This window comes from Brachypodium distachyon, chromosome 1 (genome assembly GCF_000005505.3).
Source record: "Brachypodium distachyon strain Bd21 chromosome 1, Brachypodium_distachyon_v3.0, whole genome shotgun sequence".
Lineage (NCBI taxonomy): Eukaryota > Viridiplantae > Streptophyta > Magnoliopsida > Poales > Poaceae > Brachypodium > Brachypodium distachyon.
In genome coordinates this window covers 68,530,873-68,549,749 of record NC_016131.3, presented here as the reverse complement: position 1 = coordinate 68,549,749, position 18,877 = coordinate 68,530,873, and the positions used below count along the sequence as shown (strand labels likewise).

General features: G+C 49.4%; 1 protein-coding gene across 1 annotated transcript; it reads right to left on the bottom strand.

Annotated features, from left to right (window-relative positions):
• Positions 1 to 11,893: 11,893 nt before the first annotated feature.
• On the bottom strand, positions 11,894 to 17,215 carry LOC100833517 (probable methionine--tRNA ligase). Its single transcript, XM_003558447.4, has 17 exons — positions 17,031 to 17,215; positions 16,779 to 16,923; positions 16,386 to 16,539; positions 16,144 to 16,299; positions 15,797 to 16,027; positions 15,579 to 15,722; positions 14,893 to 14,983; positions 14,455 to 14,561; positions 14,244 to 14,358; positions 13,950 to 14,068; positions 13,791 to 13,856; positions 13,583 to 13,711; positions 13,354 to 13,497; positions 13,149 to 13,275; positions 12,610 to 12,836; positions 12,414 to 12,515; positions 11,894 to 12,313 (listed from the first exon to the last, which is right to left on the bottom strand). The coding sequence occupies exons 1-17, from the start codon at positions 17,146 to 17,148 to the stop codon at positions 12,083 to 12,085; spliced, it is 2,406 nt and encodes an 801-aa protein (XP_003558495.1). The 5' UTR covers positions 17,149 to 17,215; the 3' UTR covers positions 11,894 to 12,082.
• Positions 17,216 to 18,877: the final 1,662 nt, after the last annotated feature.

The following is an 18,877-nucleotide window of genomic DNA, read 5'->3' as shown; positions in this document are numbered from 1 at the left end:
CTTTGATTTGAGCACGTCAGGCGCAAGGACAACTTTGTTGCGGATGAACTGTCCAAGTGGGTAGCGGAACGCAGCAAAGTGCCTCCTGGGGTGTTCATGCAGAGGCAGTCGAAGCCCTCTGTCGACCCCAAGGCAGTTGCCGGGGAAGCCCCTCTGGCGACTCAAGGTGACCCTGCAGCTACAGGGGACCATGCCGCCAAATTGGTGGCATATACTAGCCGGGAGCCACCACCCTGGGGGACGGGTATTATTCGCTACCTCAGGGACGGGACCCTCCCGGAGGAAGACGTTGCCGCGAAGCGAGTAGCCTAGCAAGCTAAAATGTACGACCTGGTGGACGGAGAACTCTACCGGAGGCATCCTAACGGAGTCATACTCCTCTGCGTGCCCTAGGAGGAAGGGCGCGTGTTGCTAGAAGATATACATCGAAGCACATGCTCGCACCATGTGGCCTCCAGGGCACTAGCTGGAAAAGCGTTCCGGTACGGCTTCTACTAGCCGACAGCACTAGCCGATGCCGAGCAATTAGTCAAGACCTGTGAAACATGCCAGTTTCACGCCAAGAAGAGCAACCAACCAGCGCAAGCCCTGCAAGTCATCCCGTCCTCGTGGCCGTTCGCATTCTGGGGGCTGGACATCGTCGACAAACTACCGAGAGCGGTTGGTGGCTATGAGTACCTGCTTTTGGCAATCGACAAGTTCTTGAAATGGATCGAGGTGGAGCCTGTCCGAGCTGTCACGGCGCAGGCGGCCATCAAGTTTTTCAGAGGCATTGTGTGCCGGTATGGTGTGTCTAACAGCATCATCACCGACAACGGCATGCAATTCACTAATGCGGTGTTCCAAGCTTACTGCGAGGACATGGGCACTAAGATTCACTTTGCCTCCGTCGCTCATCCGAGGAGCAACGGGCAAGTGGAGCGAGCCAACGCAGAAGTGTTGCGGGGGCTCAAGACGAGAACCTTTGACAAGCTCAAAGGCCATGGGAAACACTGGGTTGAAGAACTCCAGCCCGTGCTGTGGTCACTGCGGACCACGCCGAGTCGGGCGACGGGTCAAACTCCGTTTACCCTCGTCTACGGGGCAGAAGCTGTGCTGCCCCCCGAGCTCAAGTATGGGTCACCTCGGGTACACGCGTATGGCGACAAGAGCCAACACACACAGAGGATTGATGACCTTACCTTCATTGAGGAGATTCGATGCCGGGCTGTTGTACGAGCTGCAAGCTACCATCAGGGACTCCATCGTTATCACGACAGAAGAGTCCGTCCCCGTGGGCTCAAGGTTGGAGACCTCGTCCTGCGCCGGATACAAGGAATGAAGGCCTGGAACAAGTTGACTCCAATCTGGGAAGGCCCTTTACGGGTAGTGCAGGTGACCAGACCGGGGGCTGTCCGGCTGGAAACCGAAGAAGACTTGCCGGTTCCCAATAGTTGGAACATTGAGCACCGACGCAAGTTCTACCCGTGAAACGATGGCGCCTTACCCACGGGTGACGCTGCGGCAGCGTGCCTCTTTAAGCTAGTGTAGCCGGGCAAGGCCCGATTGTAATCTGCTAGCACAAATTTGAATAAAGATAAGTGTTACATTGGTAAATATTGTGCTTTGCTGTTTGTGAATGCTCCTATCTCCTGCTCTAGGTGCACAGAATTGTCCCCTCATCCTTGGCTGTGGGCAGGGGGCTACCGGAACCCCAAAAACCAAGCTCGTTGCCGGGACGCCCCGGAACGAGGCCTAGCGGTTGTCGGACCTGTCCCCAACGTGTTACGTGCCAGCGAGGCACCGTGGAAATGTAAAGATGCTCACACCCAGGTCTGAGGTCGACTCTTCTGTGCCCGGGGGCTGGGAGGCAGGAGGTTATCCAGTTTGTACCTTTTTTTTCATACATTTCGAAATTTTTTGCTATGTACCTTGGGCACTGCAGGAATCTGGCATGCAGGATAGAGATAAGGCGAAGGCACACTGTGATCCTCGTGTGGTGGTCATGGGTGTCGTCGTCTTGCGAGTAAATTGTACATATATGGCAATCACTTCGAGGCTTGATGCAGGAAACTGAGACAGGGCCAGTGCCTCCACGCGGCGACTGGTGGTCCCGGGCGTGTGGAGGCAAGAACAGCGCTTTGGCAATTTAAGGAGACCAGGGCAAGTGCAACACCAACAATGGACAAGAAAACAAGGGATGTCGCAGAGAGCCGTTGGTGGTGCATCCCTCTGCGCTTGCCGCTGAGGGTGTTCCCACCATCGCGGCCCTTCCACATCTCTTATGGAGCGACACCAGAAGTGGCGATGAGACAAGCGAGAGGCGTCGTAAAGACACGGTGGGGATGCATGCCTCCGCATCCCCAAGGGTGCTGGTGGAGGGTGCACTGCCACCACGTCCTTGCCACGACTCTCAACAAGGTGCAACAAATCCAAAAGGAACGGGAAGCTAAGTATCTCATTTTGGGTCCTTGTCTTTTTCCCTTAGTAACACTGGTTTGCTGGGGTAAGCTCGGTCCCCGTGTAGCCGGAGCGTAGGAAGGACGCTTGCGGGGTGAGGACGCCCCCCACACGTGGCTCGCGGGTCCATTCCGGAGGCGTGCGTGCTGGGGTAGTTAACCCGTGGGAGGAGTGACTAGCCGCTGCTGTTTGGTCCTAGGTCGGCACCGCGGGTCCGTCCCGGGTCTCTAGTCTGGCCAAGCACGTGGTTGGCGAGTCCCCAGGTACGCAAGGCTAAAACACGAGAAGGACAGAGCCCCTCCCCGGCAAGCTAGTTTTAGGCAAAGGAGCAACTGAAAATGGCATCGGATATATATTAAAGCTTGGGCAAAACAAGTTGACGAGTAACACTGATAATGACAAAGGAAAGCTAACATAAAAAGTTCTAAGGCACCACGCGTCACTTGCAGGGAAATAAAAAAACAGAAGGAACGGAACTATGCGGGAGGTGCTCCTGGGGCGGCTGCTTCGGTGTCAGGGGCATCCTCGGCAACGGGGGCTTCTCCGACAACCTCCTCAGCATTGGCTTTGTCATCGTCGACCTTGCCCAGCATTCGCGCCACCATCTCGTCCCTGACGCCCTGCACCGCCTCCCGGTGGGTCTTGGCCTCTTCCTCGTCCGACCAGGCGTCGAAGACCGACTCGAATGGGAAGTCGGGGTGGGCGGAGTGGACCCGGGTGAGAATCTGCCTGGCGACCTGCTCGGCCGCAAGGCCGACTTGCTGGTCCCTGAAGGCCGTGATGCAGCTCTATAGGCCGCTCAGCCGGCCGACGAAGTCTGCGAAGAACGAAGTGAAGCTCCCCATGTCTGCCCCATCGAAGGAAGCCACAGGGATGTTGAACCCCTGAAGTGCCTCCACCGCCGAGTCGGCCAGCTTCTTCAGCTTGGCCACCTCCCCTGTCCTGCGGGCCCGCAGCTTCGTGCACGCACCACGAGCCTCCTGGTCCTGCAACTTGTGCTCGCGACACTCGGACTTCAGCCAACGGATCTCCGACGCCTTCTTGGTGTTGTCGTCGTCGATCAGCCAGAGTTCCTACCGCGCCATGTCGAGCTCGCCCAGAAGGGACGAGCTGGCATCTTGGGCAGGCTTGAGCTACCCCGCAAGCTCGCGCTCCCGGGAGTAGGCCTGGTCTTGCAGCTCCTTCTCCTAGCGCGCCGAGGCTGCGGCTGCTGTTGCGGCCGCCGCTCCCAGCTCTCCGACCTCGCGGCGGAGGCGCTGGATCTCTAGGGAGTAGACGGACAGTAGGTTCGTCTTCTCCTGGAGACGCCCTTAGAACGTGTCCAGAGCCGCCTGATGCTCCTCCTCGCTCTTGGCGTGTGTGGCCTTCACCAGTTCGAGCTCCCGCTGGTGCTCTTGCTGGAGATCCCACAGCTGCTGGAGGACCTGCGCCTCCGGCACCGCTTGCACAGCAGGCGTTGCCCCGGCCTGCTGCGCCTGCTGGAGCTCCTCCCGAAGCCGCTGCAACTCGGTGCGCTGCTCCTCCGCCTCCCGTCGCGCTGCGCCCAGTTCCGCCCCTACGCGGGCATGGTGATGTTGCGTGTCGTTGAAGAAATCGACGAACATCCGCTTCTGTTGCTGGATGTTGTCGATCACTTGGTGTCCTTGCTGGAACACGCTGGGGTCGAAGGTGATCCGACCCCAAGTCTGCCCGGCGAGCTCCCCTGCTCCCAGGCTGAAGGCGGCTCCGGCGGAGGAGGAGGACCCCGCAACAACCGTCTGCGACCCCGAGGGCGCATCGGGATTTGATGGCGCGCCCCCGGCATGGCTGAGCCCCGCTACTCCCTGCTCGTTCGAAGGGGCGAGCTGGGGGCTTGGGGCTTCTCCAGGGCACCACCGTCCGCCCCGGTTGGCGGAGGCTGCTCTGTGCCGCCCGCCTCAGATGGCGCCGCCTCCGTGGCGTCATCGGTGGCAGCAGTCGCGGCCTCGGCAGGCGCCATGACCGATTGCTAAAGGGCTCCGATGGAGGCAACGTCCGCCGGAGCATCGTCGTCGACCTCACCGGTAAGGTCGATGACCCGCATCTCTGTAGGTGCGGACGCAGCCGGAACCCCTCCGGCAACTGCACGAACGGCTCCTGCGTCAAGTGGGGGGATTGACGCGAATAATAAGGGAAGTATTCGAACTTGCACATACCTGCCGCCGGGCCGGTGCCCTGTGAGCTCGAGTCGGGGATCCTTGGGTCCCCCGCGGCCGCTGTCGCCGTCGCAACCGCTGCGCCGATAGCGTCTTGGTCGCCGCTGCCCGATGCCCGGCAAGGCTTCTTGGTTGGGGCTGCCGGCGACACGCTGGTCTGCCCCCTCTTCCTCGACGAACTGGAAAACTCGAAAATGAGTTAGTCAGGCACAAAATAATTTCACAAAATCAAAGTTGCTCTGAACGACATTGGACTTACCCTGCTGGCTTGAGCTTGAGCACCCTGTCCGCCAGGATGCTCCTCGCCGGAGGGCCGCTTCGCGCGGGGGGAGCTGTCGGAGTTGCCGGGGTGGTCGGGGCGGCTGCTGCAACCGAGCCGCTGCCGTCGGAGACTCCAGCCCCCGTGTCGCCATGAGGCCCCTGGAGCTGCGGGCTGGCCTCCCGCCTGCCCGCCCGCTCCACTGCAAACCGCCTCACCAGGGGGACGTCATCGTCGCCGTCGACTTCGCTGAGGTCTGCTCTGACGCACAACGAGGAGTCATCAGAGTCCGAGCCCTCTGCCTTGGCAGAGGCCTGGCCTTGGCCCCCTTTCCCCGAGTCGGCAGCGGAGGTGAGGGTTGCGTCGAGGGGTCCTCCATGATCCCCCACTCGTCACAGAGTGGGAGATCCCGAGCTCCCGGTTTCGGGATCCCGGCGTGGAGCGAATGCGCTCTAGGCGGGAGCAGACGGTAGAGCTCATCCTCGCCGGTGATACCCTTCACCTAGAACTGCACTTCCTCCGGGAGGAGGTCCGTGCGCTGCAACCGGGTCCGGTCGCCGGCCCCGGTGTACATCCACGCCGGATGAGAGCGCCGCTGCAGGGGGGCCACGCGCCACCCGATGAAGTGGCGCGCCACATTCATGTCCATGAGCCCGGCCTCACGGAGCGCCCTGATCTTCGCACAGATCGGGGCCAGCTCCTCGTCCTTCGGGTCGCGGAGCGTCCAGTCGTCAGAGCCCTTCGGAGGCCCGAGGGGCTCCTCGTGGAACTCCTGGAGCTCGTCGGTGCGCACCCAGCACCAGTCGCGGCGCCATTCGTGCTCGATCTTCTTCTTCCCCGGCTCGATGAATTCCGATTTGATCCTGTTGCAGAATCGGGACACTACCCCCGAGGACAGGGGGGCCTTCTTCTCCACCCTCGGGTAGTAGTAGTGGCGGAATAGCGCCGCCGACAGCATCACCCCCACGAACGCTTCACAGAGGTGTTAGAAAAAGGCCAATGTGAAGAACGACGTGAGGTGAAGCTGCGCCATGAGGAGCCCATAGGACTCCATGATGGCTGAGAGGAAGTAGGAGTGCGGCGGCACGAACCCGGCAAGGATGAACCTCCCGAAGATCCGGAAGTAGTGCCAGTCACGCTCCGCTCCGGCGGGAAGGATCCGTGTCGGCCCGTGCTCATTATACTTGGTGGCCAGCGCCAAGACCAGCTTGTCGACCCCCTCGCCGTTGTAACCGGGGGGGGGGGGGGGGAGAAGGCGAATTTAGCCCGCATTTCCTCCTCCTTCTGGGCCCTGTCCGACAGTTCCTTCTTGCCGGCCTTATCCCCTTTGCTGGTGCTCCCCTTGGGACGGTTCTGGCCCTTGGAAGACATCGGCGGAGGAGGAGAGATGGTTGAGTTCGAATTGGGGAGCGGAGAGCTTGCGAGGAGATGGTGGCAAGAGCGAGAGACAATGGGGAGTGCCCTGCCGCCGGCCTTGGGTATTTATCAGGGCTGGCGGACTGCAACGGACACCCCCACAATTGGCAATAAAGAGCTCTAATGAATCGGAGATTAAGAGGGGGGTGAGCGACGTGGCCTTAACTCTCTGGTGATTAAGGGGGATAAGGCACGAAATCGTGCGCCCGACCGTTTCGCTCGGAGAAGTGGAACTATAAATGCGGCCCACGAGGCTGGGTGCCAGGGGGTTTCCCCCTTGGGACCCACGCGTCGGGTAGGGCGTACCCGACAACCGACCGAGGATAGCACTCGCTGGAAGCTTCAAGGCTACCGGCCCACGCCTGGGGGTTGTTGTCCTACCAGTGGCTCACGGGGTCCCACTGATACGGGACGCATAGGTCGCCAGTGACGAAGCCCCACCAGGAAGGAGTCCCGGGAAGCGACGAGCCCGGGAAGCCTACCTCGAGGAGACGACCCCTAGCGAAGCTAAAGCTAAGGGCCGAGTGCAAGACGCTCCCGGCAACCCCGGTCCCAGGAAGTCGAAGGAAAGCCTCCCGGCAACTAGCTGGTGCGCTAGCCGGGAGGTGCACCCCAGCAACCCGCGCTCGGGCATGCAGGCGGGGCCCGCAGAACAGTGAAGACAGGACAAGATGGCGAGCGCAGTGCATTTAATGAACCGACAGGAGTCTTATTAGCAGGCCTAGGCTTGCTTAGCAAGGCTAGAGCGACTACCCTACGAACTATTTTTTCTACCGTGTACAGTTGACCGGGCACTACATGGCGTCCAGCGTGGATAAGTAAACTTGTATTCCATGCAGCTGTGACACGCGTCTGGGCAACATGTCACGCTGCATGCATAGGCACCTGTGGTATCCCCTTGTCTATAAAAGGAGGACCGATGCCACCGGTCAAAGGGTTCGGTTCAGCTTGGTTGGACCTCAAGAGGAATCGGTTCTATTCAGTTCAGCATTCACCCAAATAGCTTAGCCCTTAGAGGGACAAGTAGGCAAGCCCGGGATCTACCCGGCAACTTGTAACAATCATACTAAGAAATACAACTCAAAGCAGGACGTAGGGTATTACAACTCCGGGTGGCCTGAACCTGGGTAAAAACTCTTGTGTACACTTCGTGTCTGCCTCCACGCCGGCGATCGCCGGAGCGATCACCTCACCCTCCACCGAACCAAGAAGGGCGTGCTCGGCATCCCCGGTGCCGGAGACCGTGCTCCGACAAAATCCAAGCTCATTTTACCTAGCCGTTTTAAAATTCAAATAAGATGATTTGACCAAATTTGAAGCCGACATATAAAAGTTTCCCAAGAAAATGGAAGTTCCACAGAAAACACAAAAAAAAAATCCTGAGTGAACTATTAAAATGTACTCCCTCCGTTTCTAAATTGTTGTCGAAATATTACATGTATCTAGACGCTTTTTAAGAGTAGATACATCCATATTTTAGCAAATTTGAGTCAAAAATTTAGGATCAGAGGGAGTACTAAACTTTACTATGAATATATTTTTCACGAAACTTTTCAATTTATATCCGACAAATTCAAGTAGTTTTTCTTAATTAGTGGTCGTACAGATTACAGAAGTTTGACCACATTGTCTTCTAGGATGCCATGTGGCCATGTATTTTGAATGAGATGCCCTACGTGTATTAGTAATTGTTTGGATTTTGCTAGGACATTTTTGTATTCGTGGAGATGCGACCACATTTTATAACAAGCTAAATAATAGTAGAATAGTATATGCTAATCCTCTCCATTTCAATCTTTAGGGCTGGTTTGGGAAGTCATGCATGAAACATAGAAAATAAGGAGAACACCAGGATTGTATTGGAACGATTTACTTGAACCCCCCCAACAAATTAATAAATTGTTCATGAAGGTGTTTGAATTCTGCACGGGAATCTGCAAAAAAATTCAAAAGAGAAGAAAATCAAGGAAGAGATTCCTATATATACGCATATATAGAAATCCTAGGTCCTTGTCCACGGACAGGAGCATCCCTCGTTTACTAGTATTGTCCTAGCTAGCTCTAGGACACAGATCAATAAGCCTTGTAACGAAGTTATTTTGTTTGTTCATGAAGGGTGTTTGAATTCTCCACGGAAATTAATTGCTGCAGAAATTTTCAAAAGAGAAGGAAATCAAGGAAGAGATTCCTATATATACGCATAGAAATCTTGGGTCCTTGCCCACGGGCAGGAGCATCCCCCGTTTACTAGTACTGTCCTAGGGCATCTTCAATGGGAGGTACTACTCCTAAGTGGAGGAGAGATGTATAAAAAAAAATACTAGTTATTTGCAGAAGTAACAGCTTGCATTTCAAGATTTTGCATTGACCATCAATTAGATCAACAAAATGTGAATTATGCATTATAAAAATTATATCGTCGGAAACTTCTTTCAGATATGAATCTAGTGGTATAATTTTTATAACACATAATTCACATTTTGTTAATATAATTGACGGTTAAAGTTGGACCTCGAAATGCGTGGACGCCTTCCGAGAGAGTAGTTTAGAGAGAAAAAACACCTCTTGTGCTTCCATATGTACACACTCCGTACAGTACTTGGGGCTCCATTCTATACCAAACAAAAAATATATATCTTCAAAATATGCTACCCCAAAGGCGCACGGCCTTGTTTTTGGACACTAGATTTCACTTAAATACAAACCGACACGTAGGTGAGCGTGTTAATTTCCTTTATGCGGATATACTACAATAGCTAGCCAAACCCTAGACCTAGAATATACTCTACAACGACCAATAGCTTGTAGGTGTACGTACCTCTCATTTATATGGATGTGATGGCTACGGGTAGTACTCCAGATCAGTGTCGGCGTCCCATGTGCTACCCACAATTATATCCTTGGCTGGCTCCTTGCACAAAATGCTTCGGTTGATCCACTGAGGTTTGCATAGAGCCAGAGGGTGGCGCGCAAAGATGCGGGATAAGGCACCGCTTGGATGGTCGTTTTTTTGCCCATACCCGCGTATTAGTCGGATCGAGACGTAATTTTTTTTCCGGCCAGCGGACGAAACACCGATTGGATCATCGTTTTAGTTTTCTTATTCCCCCGGTTTGGACATGTTACGGCCGCAAAGTTATACAGAACGGGAAGAGGTGCTATTTTGTTTCCGGTGGTTTTTCTCGTGACCGGTAGTTTACAGCCATAAAAATTAACGCATGGAAAATAATATATCACTGCCAAGCGGGGCCTAAAACTGTTTTTAAGAAGTATGTCAATTGTTACAAAACCATCCTCGATGCTCGCCAACGAGCAAACAAGAACCTCTCGTAGTACTTGGTTATCAAATCGCAATATATAATATCTCCATCATACAACGAGTTGATTAAATCACTCAACCCTTTTGGGTATGGTATTCACGACAATGATAGATCGATCACCAATTAACCAATTATGGCATAAAAAAACATTTGGGCTAAGTGAGGCAATGTGAGAAAGGCACGTCTCTTGCAGATGGTTCCCCAAGGTGGCCAAGGGCCAAGCCTCGCGACATCCGGTGAAGGGGACAGCAGGGGTTTGTTGCTACATCCGGTGAAGGGGACAGCAGGGGTTTGTTGCTTGCTGGCCAGAAAGGACGGTAGGACGTCGCCGTTTCTTTCTTGGTTATCGCCTTGGTTGTTCATCCTTCCTTCCCCGGTGCTCCTTGCAGCGTGGTGGCGCGGCAAATCTTCGTTCGGGCGTCTAGTCCCTAGATTTGGCCTTCGTGGCCTAGATCCGGTGTGGTCGGTCAAGGTTGGTTCCAGGTGAGGTGAGCAGATTGGTAGCAATGGGGTTGCACCTACTGTCGCTAGGTTGTGGCGTCAAGGTGAACCTATAGTCTTGGATCGAACTGATTCGTCGTGCCTAAGGCATGATGGTTCGGGCCAGATTTGGTCTGGTGCGTTGGATCTATTGCTGGAAGGTGGTGACGACAAGTTCTCAGGCGGGTTCGCGCATTCGTTTCTCTGTGGCTCATCGGGCGGCGACGGTTGTTTTGGGGTCTCTGCCCTTGGTGACAGCAACACATTTTGTTGCGTTCATTGGGGCAGTGACTCTATCGAGGGGATACCCACCTCTAGGATTGTGTTCGGTCCGACTTATTAGGTGCTACGTGCGGCGTCTCCCATGTAGATGTCAAGTCATGCATGTTTCTGTTGGACCGAGGTGTTGCAACAATGGCTAGAAGCGAGGCAGTGGACATCCCGTCTTCTAGCATCTTCACAAGCGGTATCCGGCAGACCATGTGTGTCGTTTCGTCGATGGAGTGTTGATGGTAGAGCCCGCTTCAATGACAGATTTGCACACTCCGATGGAAACACATGATCTCTGATCAGGCAATGTCGACGCGCATTTGCATCATGCCCTTGTTGAAGGTGGCTGCTTGAAGCTTGGCTCCGGGTATGAAAACCCCTTGTTTGCCCCCACATACAGTTGAACTTGCCATCACCGACGCAAGTGTGACGATCCTCGTTGAAGGCTTTGAATAGGAGTTGATCTCTTCATCTGTCAACTTTTTACCATAGGGTTAGTGGTGTCTTGTTGGAGTCAATGTTGTGAGGCATACGACTTTGTTCGGTTCCGTTGCTCAGCTTTGCCATGTTCTTGATAATATATGGTTGTGTTCATCAAGCTTGGGGTTATCCTCCTTTAAAAAAAGTGAAGTTTGAAAAAAAAAACTAAAAAATTGCTTTCACAAGTGCTAATAAGCGTCGGTGATCTCCTCTTGCCCCTTTTAGTAATGTCAATTATCTGTATGGTGGTGTGATTTCGTCCATGTTTTTGTTTCAAGGTCTTTGACATAGTATTTATTTGTGTTATTGCTGTGAGATAACATCAGAATTAGAGGATATATGAAGACATCAACTAAGAAGTGATTTTTATAGGGAACTAAGATGTAAACTGTCAGTTGGCTTCTCCCCAAAAAAATTGTTTTTAAAACATTGTCAGTTGGCTGACTCAACTCGCAAAAAAAAAAACTCGTAAGGCCATCGATCGTCGTACGAGATTGACACCTCAACGCTAGCCTTTTTTTTTGAGAATCATGAAAACGCTAGCCTTGCCCGACACAATGAACTAGCTCGGCCCGTCCCACGAAAGGATCGTACGGCCCAACTACAAAGAGACAAGGCAGGGACGCCGCGCCGCTGTGCACCCACTGAGCACGGCGAGTCGGCGACCGCCTCACCTACCTGACCTCTAGCTGGCTATGTCGATGCCATCCCGGAGGGCCTCCTTGCCATCCGCGTCCACCCGAGGGCCGGGGGCACAGGACGGTGACCTCGCGCCACGCTCGGCGGGAGAGAGCTCTCTACGGAAAAACGCCCCCGTTCAAGAGGCCGCAAAGCCAACTCTCAGCAAGTCGCGTGCAGCGTCGTGGCATGGGGCATCGCCCCGTCACACACTCCGCCCATCAAAGAGCAGCGACGTCGGCGGCGTCTGGCTTTCATCCACCAAACGTCGGGCCTTCCATGGCGTGGCTAGGATAGATATTGTTTCAAGTCCAAAGATTGCAGTTTTAAAGAAAAGTATTGCTAGTCATATATGGGCCGCCAGAGTCCAGGGTGAGTTAGAAATGGGCCGCTGAGCACATGAACAAGGCGCGTTCTTGATTGTCCCTTGTCAATCACAATGGTGTGAATAAAAGATAAAGTTCTCAAAAGGTGTCATAAAATTTTCCAAAAAGAAAAAAGTACATCAGTGATATCAACTCAATTAAATCAGACCGCAATATAGTCAGACAGTGCTTGGGCTGTAACTAGCGGATCTCTCCATTCGCTATCGTACTGACCTTGCATACCCCAGACGTAGTTGTGAATGGAACATCTTTGTAGCACGCCACAAGCTCCCCGTTGCTGTGCAGCTCAGCTGATAACTTTTCCCAAGTCTTGCTCTTGCCGCTAATAGAAGCCTCGGGCTCTCCAGAGTACCCAGCAAAGGTTACCTTCTCCCCGACCACAGCAGATTCGGGAGGCTCAACCAACTCAACCTAAAATCCAAATGACAGTTTTCACAAACCAAAGTATGATGCTTAAGCAAATTGAAAGCAAGTGAGCCTAACGTAATGCAGAAGATATCAGATTCCACACCTTTGTATGGTCCTCATTTGATGCAGCCAAAACCATAGCATGTGATTTTATACCGCGCATTGCCACCGGTTTAAGATTGCAGAGTACACACACTTTCCGATTCTGCTCATTTGTACCATAAATTATCAAGTTAGGGGCACAAGACCACTACAAGAACATATCAATGACATTACACATGATGTTAAGAAAGACAAACCTGCATTTCTTCGAGAGGGATGTATTTCACAAGGCCGCTAACCACTGTTCTTGGTGCCTCTTCTCCAATATCGATCTCTTCAACATAAAGTGAATCCGCATCTGGATGCTTCTCTGTTTTTCTAATAAGTCCTACCCGAATATCTAACTTCGCAACCGTTACTTCCTCTACTGCCTTTGATTTTGAACCACCAGGTTGTTTCTTTTGTTCCTTCTTTGAACCTCCCTCTGGATACAAAAGTGAGCGAGAAAACGTGGCCAATTAATTTCTGGAATTATGAAGTTGTTTCAGCAGAACCAAGATAGAGCTTCAAACATAAGAAAATGTTAGCACCCTGCACAAGTGATTTTGCAGGGATATACAAAGTTCATAATGAAGCCACAAAGAGAAGCCTATTTCTATATTCCATTCATCAGTACACCAACATGATTTTCAATATGCCTCTGAAGTCTGAACATGCCACGGAAAAAAAGAAAAAAGCTGTTTTCCCCATATTAAAGCAAACACTAAAACCCAGAGTAAGAATGGCGCATAAGTACCAGATAATTTGGTACCCTTGAGCTTTTCAGCAACTTTCTTAGTTTCAGCATCAGCTTGCGCCTTTGAGCTCCTTTCAGCTTGGCTTCCAGCAAATCTACTCCTGAACAACTCTACTTCTTCATCTTTCTGCATTCATTGCAAGTCACAACATGTAAAAAAAAATTGGCCAACTGAAGAAAAATATTATAAAATGCAGATACGCACCAATTCCTTAAATAGAGGGTCTGGCTTTCCTATTCTGTGTCCTGCTGGTACAAAGTCCCAAGGTCTTTTTGCCTTTGCAGTTTCTCCTTTATCATCAGAGAATGACAGATCTTCGTCAGGGGACAAATTTAATTGCCGCAACACCTTATAAAAGAACATCAAGCGAGTTCAGGCAAAGGGGATCTATTCAAAGAAACTCAGAAATGATAAAATGACAAGAGGATCATACTTCTCTAGAAAAGGGAGGCATAAAAGGCTCCAGCAGACAGGCAAGGAGATAGACAAGACCAACTGAAGTTTTCATTACAATGGCACAGGTAGCTGGATCTTCCTTAAAAAGCTTCCAAAACTGGCTCTCCTGCATCAGTTAGCAAAGCAAAGTTATAACAGTGCTATTAAAAAGGAAAAAGGGAAACCAAGACACAAAATATATTTACTTGCAGATACGCATTTCCATCACTAGAAATGGCCATTGCATTCTTCAGTCCTTGTTTCAATTTAACCTGTAGTATGATGAGTGAATATTATGTTGCAAAACCTAGTAGCTGGCAAGACAGAAATGGCTGGAATGTGTGTCGTTTCACAATAATTATTACCTTTTCCATTGCATCAAGATATTGTTCAACCCATTTATTAGTTTTTTCTGCAAGCGCTTTTGTCAATGGATGTGATTCAGCATTAGGAGCATCAGGTACTATGGAGTCATATCCAGCTCCTACCAAAAAAGAACAGCAAAATCAACTTAGACCAAAGTGGGAGAAAGGAGGTGAAGAAAGTACGATGACGAATAAAATTTAATCGATGTATATTTTGTAAGATAAAATACAGAACTCAATTTATAATCCTTCTAGAAGGTTAGATGTCAGCTGTAAGATTATCCAGTGACTAACCAACTGGCTTTGCAACAAAGCTTAGCACACGGTTGATGAAGTTCCCCAGGTTGTTCAGCAGCTCACTGTTCAGTTTAGCTTGTAAATCAACCCATGTAAACAGTGTATCTGATACCTGATCCAAAAACACAAGTTAGATAAAAATATCTCGATCAATATTACCTCACTATCATATACTTTGAAATCTATTAAACAAAATGTAAGTACAAACCTCAGGGCGGTTCATGAGAAGGTAGTATCGCCATACTTCAGGAGGAACATTTGTTATCTTCGCGTCATTGCCGAAGACACCAATACCGTGACTCTTGGAAAATTTTCCTATAGATGGAAGGAAAATTTAGTTATGACCCAGCAAATTAACAGTGTGTCAACATCATAATTGACTGCAATTCAGCATGTTTTCTATCAAGCACATGCAAATTCTTTCTGGACCACATCTCTTCTAGGCGTATGTATTCCAGGTTTTATCAAACAATACAGATGTAGTTCAAGAGAAAAACACCACAGGCACATATACAGATCTCCCAAAATAAAATTTTGTTCAGCAGTCTCATGCATATTATCAGGGGGCAGCAGGAGAACGACAAGGGAGCAAACAGTGTGCCTGTGTGGTAATCAAGCGTTAGGTTAAAGCAATGTAAAACTGTACCTGCTTCATAATTTAAATATTCAGTAACACTTATGGTCTTCATCATTGTCCAGTTTTCACCGGTTCCTAGTAGTGTTGAAGGGAACATGACCTGCAAATTATGTTTCATCAAACAAGTATTTCAAGGAGAAGTACAAGCGTTAGAACAAAAGTCACTACATATGTATGCTTCCATTGCATTATGCCAGCTTCTTAAAATCACATGTTTCCATTTTTTAAAACATTAACAGCTTCAAAGCATCATTTTTGGGGCTGCAACAGAAAAATCTTACTGGAATTAATAAATATTACTGTGAATGAATCTACAGTGCATGTAGCTAAAGCATATCAAACACAACTGACCCTTAAATACATGGGTTATGTGTTTGCACCTCTTGCATGATTTCACATTTGTACTATTGGGAACTAATAAAATGAAACCAAACATCCTTGACTATAAAAAGAATCCAATACAATCACAGAACTCAACATAATAGAGCAGGATCAAATATTCAGCTAGTTAGAATTTGAATCTGTAAGGGCTGTAAGCCTTGCTTTTTTGGTGAAAACCAATCCACTTTTAGCTGGAATACTGCTGTCCTGATTTAATACTTAAATGAGCTTATAATTTACAAAAAAAAATCTTAACATAAAGCCAAATAATACCTAAGTTCATGCCAAAACAATCCATATCATACGCATCATACCGTGTGAAATGGCACATTATCTTTACCCATGAACTGAAACAATTCTACATTATCAGGATCTTTCCACCACTTCTCCCAGTCAGGTGTATAGGATGCCGTTATAGATATATACCCAATTGGTGCATCAAACCAAACATAGAACACCTGAAAATAACCAATAATGAGTAATAGGATAAATGCATAATGTCAGAGTGTCTTCGTGTCTGATATGCCCAAACCTTGTCTTTGTACTTCTCATGTGGAACAGGGACTCCCCATTTAAGATCTCTGGTGATACAGCGTGACTTCAACCCTTCCTTCAACCATGCATTTGTTGCTTGAATAGCATTTTGACTCCACATACCAGCTACCGAAGTATTGTTGATATAGTCGACCAACTTATCACTCAATAGAGGAAGCTCCAAAAATAAGTGATCTGTGTCACGAATACGTGGAGTATTCTTACAGACCTAAAAACACAGAAAGACGAGGAAAGTTTACAGTTTTGTGAGACAGGCATGTGCGAAACCATAACAATACAGCAAAAATAATCACATATGTTACAGCAAATACTTTGTATGCTTACCTTGCACTTGGGATCGATTAACTCAGTCGGATTCAACAATTTGCTGCAGTTTTCACACTGGTCACCCCTTGCCGCTTCATAGTTACAGCCTTCTGTCGGACATTTCCCCTCCACTAGCCTATCAGCTAAGAATCGTTGGCACGTGTCACAGAAAAGCTGCAAAGCACATAAATTTAGTATAACATTACAGAAACAACATAGGAAGATGAATACAAAATGACAAGACAAGAAATTAGATGTACCTGCTGCATGGTATTTTCTGTGAGCCATTTGTTTTCCATCAGTTTATGGAAAATTGCCTGGCAGACTTCTGTCTGTTGGGGAGCTGACGTCCGCCCAAATTTGTCAAACTTGATGTCAAACCACTTGTAAACCTCATCATGGATCGCATGATACCTGCATTTTCAGCAGAGGAAGCTTCCTATGAACAAAATGTTTTCACTTCTTGCATAAACTAAGTAAATTTGATAACCTACATATACGCCACAGGTAATTAACTGAAACTTTCGTGTGAGTATCACAATTCACAACCCGAAGTAGTGTTGGATAGATTTCATAGGGGTCAATTCAATTATCGGATCCTTGACAAACAAACCAAAGTTTAACTAGAAGCATCGAGAGGTGAAGGATCTCACTTGTCGCAGATCTCCTTGGGCGAGCACTTCTCCTCCAGGGCCTTGGTCTCGGTGGCCGTCCCGTACTCGTCGGTGCCGCATATGTAGATCGCGTTGTAACCCCGGAGCCGGCAGTACCGCGCGAACACGTCAGCGCTGAGAACGCCTGGAGCACGCGGCCAAAATCAAATCAATCAGATAAAACGACGGCGAGCATCGGGAGGTCGAGGGGAACAAATTCGGGGCAGATGGCGCAGTAGAAGGGATGCTCACAGCCAATGATATTCCCGAGGTGCGGGACGTTGTTGACATAGGGCAACGCGCTGGTGATGAGTATGTTTCGGCGGCCGGGGATCGGCAGCTTCGGCGGCGGCGGCGGCGGTGACGCCATGGGGATGAACGAGAGGTTTAGGCGTTTAGGGTTAGGAGGCTTAGCGCTGGTTTGTGTCGCGTGTCACTATCCCGTCGGGCCCCTTAAAACGATGTGGCACTCTGTCTCCGGGACCCATCTGTCAGAGACATGCTCTCTCCAGACAATCAGTGGTTCGAGCCGTACAGTACCGACCGTCTTCCTGGCTCGTCGCCTGCTGTCTTTGGGAATAGTTTTTTTTTTCTTCAGTAATTTAGGAAGGGAAACATGAATGTATTTACTCCGTATTAGAGAGGAGGAAAAGGAAAGCAGTAAAAGGTGAACGTTACAGAAATGACGGGAAAGTTCACATGCCACACCTTCATTATCCATCGTATCGATTTTTCCTTAGGAAGACCCTCACATGCTGTCAAATATACCCTCAATTTTAACAAAATTTATATCCATCAAGTCCAAATCTTGTCAACATTTTCTCCACGTCTTAAAAATATGCCTGGGTCATACATTAATTTTTGGATTCAAAAATATTTGTGATTTTTTAATCCAGAATCATCTATGATCCATGTATGATTGTTTTATCAAAAAAAAGCACGTGTACTATCGATCCGGATAAAAAAAAGTGAATATCTAAAATTGGGGAATATCCATGAAACACCATCCATATTTCTGCATTGATCCATCATAAGAAAAGCTGCTTCCAGCCATGAGATTGAATGCATGTATAGAAATAACAAACCATCCTGAACATAAGCATGTGTATAAATTTTGATCAAAACAACACAACTTATTTGTTGGTCGGATCAGGAAAAAAACCTCAGCTTAGCAAGAGACCAAATAAGGAAAGACTAAAACAAACAAAAAAAAACATGCAAATCCATGTGTGCCACGCCACGGATCAAGAACAGAGCACACACCAAAAGAATGATGGATCTTGAAAATTGTAAGAACAACACAAACACACACAAAAAACAAACGGATCCTTAGGGCCTTGTTGCTGGCCATGTGGGTATCAATGGGGGCTGGATCCAAGTCGCCTCCCCGCCAGCCATGAACGTGTCGAGAATGAGGGTAGAGGCAGAGTTGTCAAGATTGGGGCTGTTCAAGGTGGTCTGAGAGGACAAGATACAATGGCATCTGTCGGAGAGGAGACAGCCAGCAATGGGTATCGAAGAGGAGGTCGGAGGAGGGAGACACGGCGGGTGATTGGAGAAGAGTATGGTTGTTGTGGCAAATAGGCAATGGGGAGGGACATTGGACAGTGCGTGATAGAAAGAGAGAGGGAAGGGAGAGGATTCAAAAGCAAGATATACAAGAGGGGTGGATATAAACGGAAATGTACTAGCACAAATCACAAAGCAATGTTGCCCATTGGATAATATGGGAAGGCCACACATGTCGAGCAAAAACGCGTTGAAAAAAATGACACACTAAACCCTACTGCGTCACGCCAAATGGTACGCGAGCCCTTGGCGCTAGCCATACACCATTGCTTGCAGTCATCTTTCAACTTGTTGATCAATGTGTTGAAGCAAAGTGGCCTAATTATTGAAAATATGGATCTCTATCTTTCTAGATCAACCATGCTCCAAGAAATAAAATCCTATCAAAACCTTTTCGAACCAGTTTTGCATAGGGAGGCGGCTCAAAAAGCCACCAACAATACTTGAAGTTGAGTTTTATAGGTCGAGCGTCAAGTCTGACCCAATTGATGGTCTTATTCCAACTGATTAATTTTTTAGAGCAAAGTATA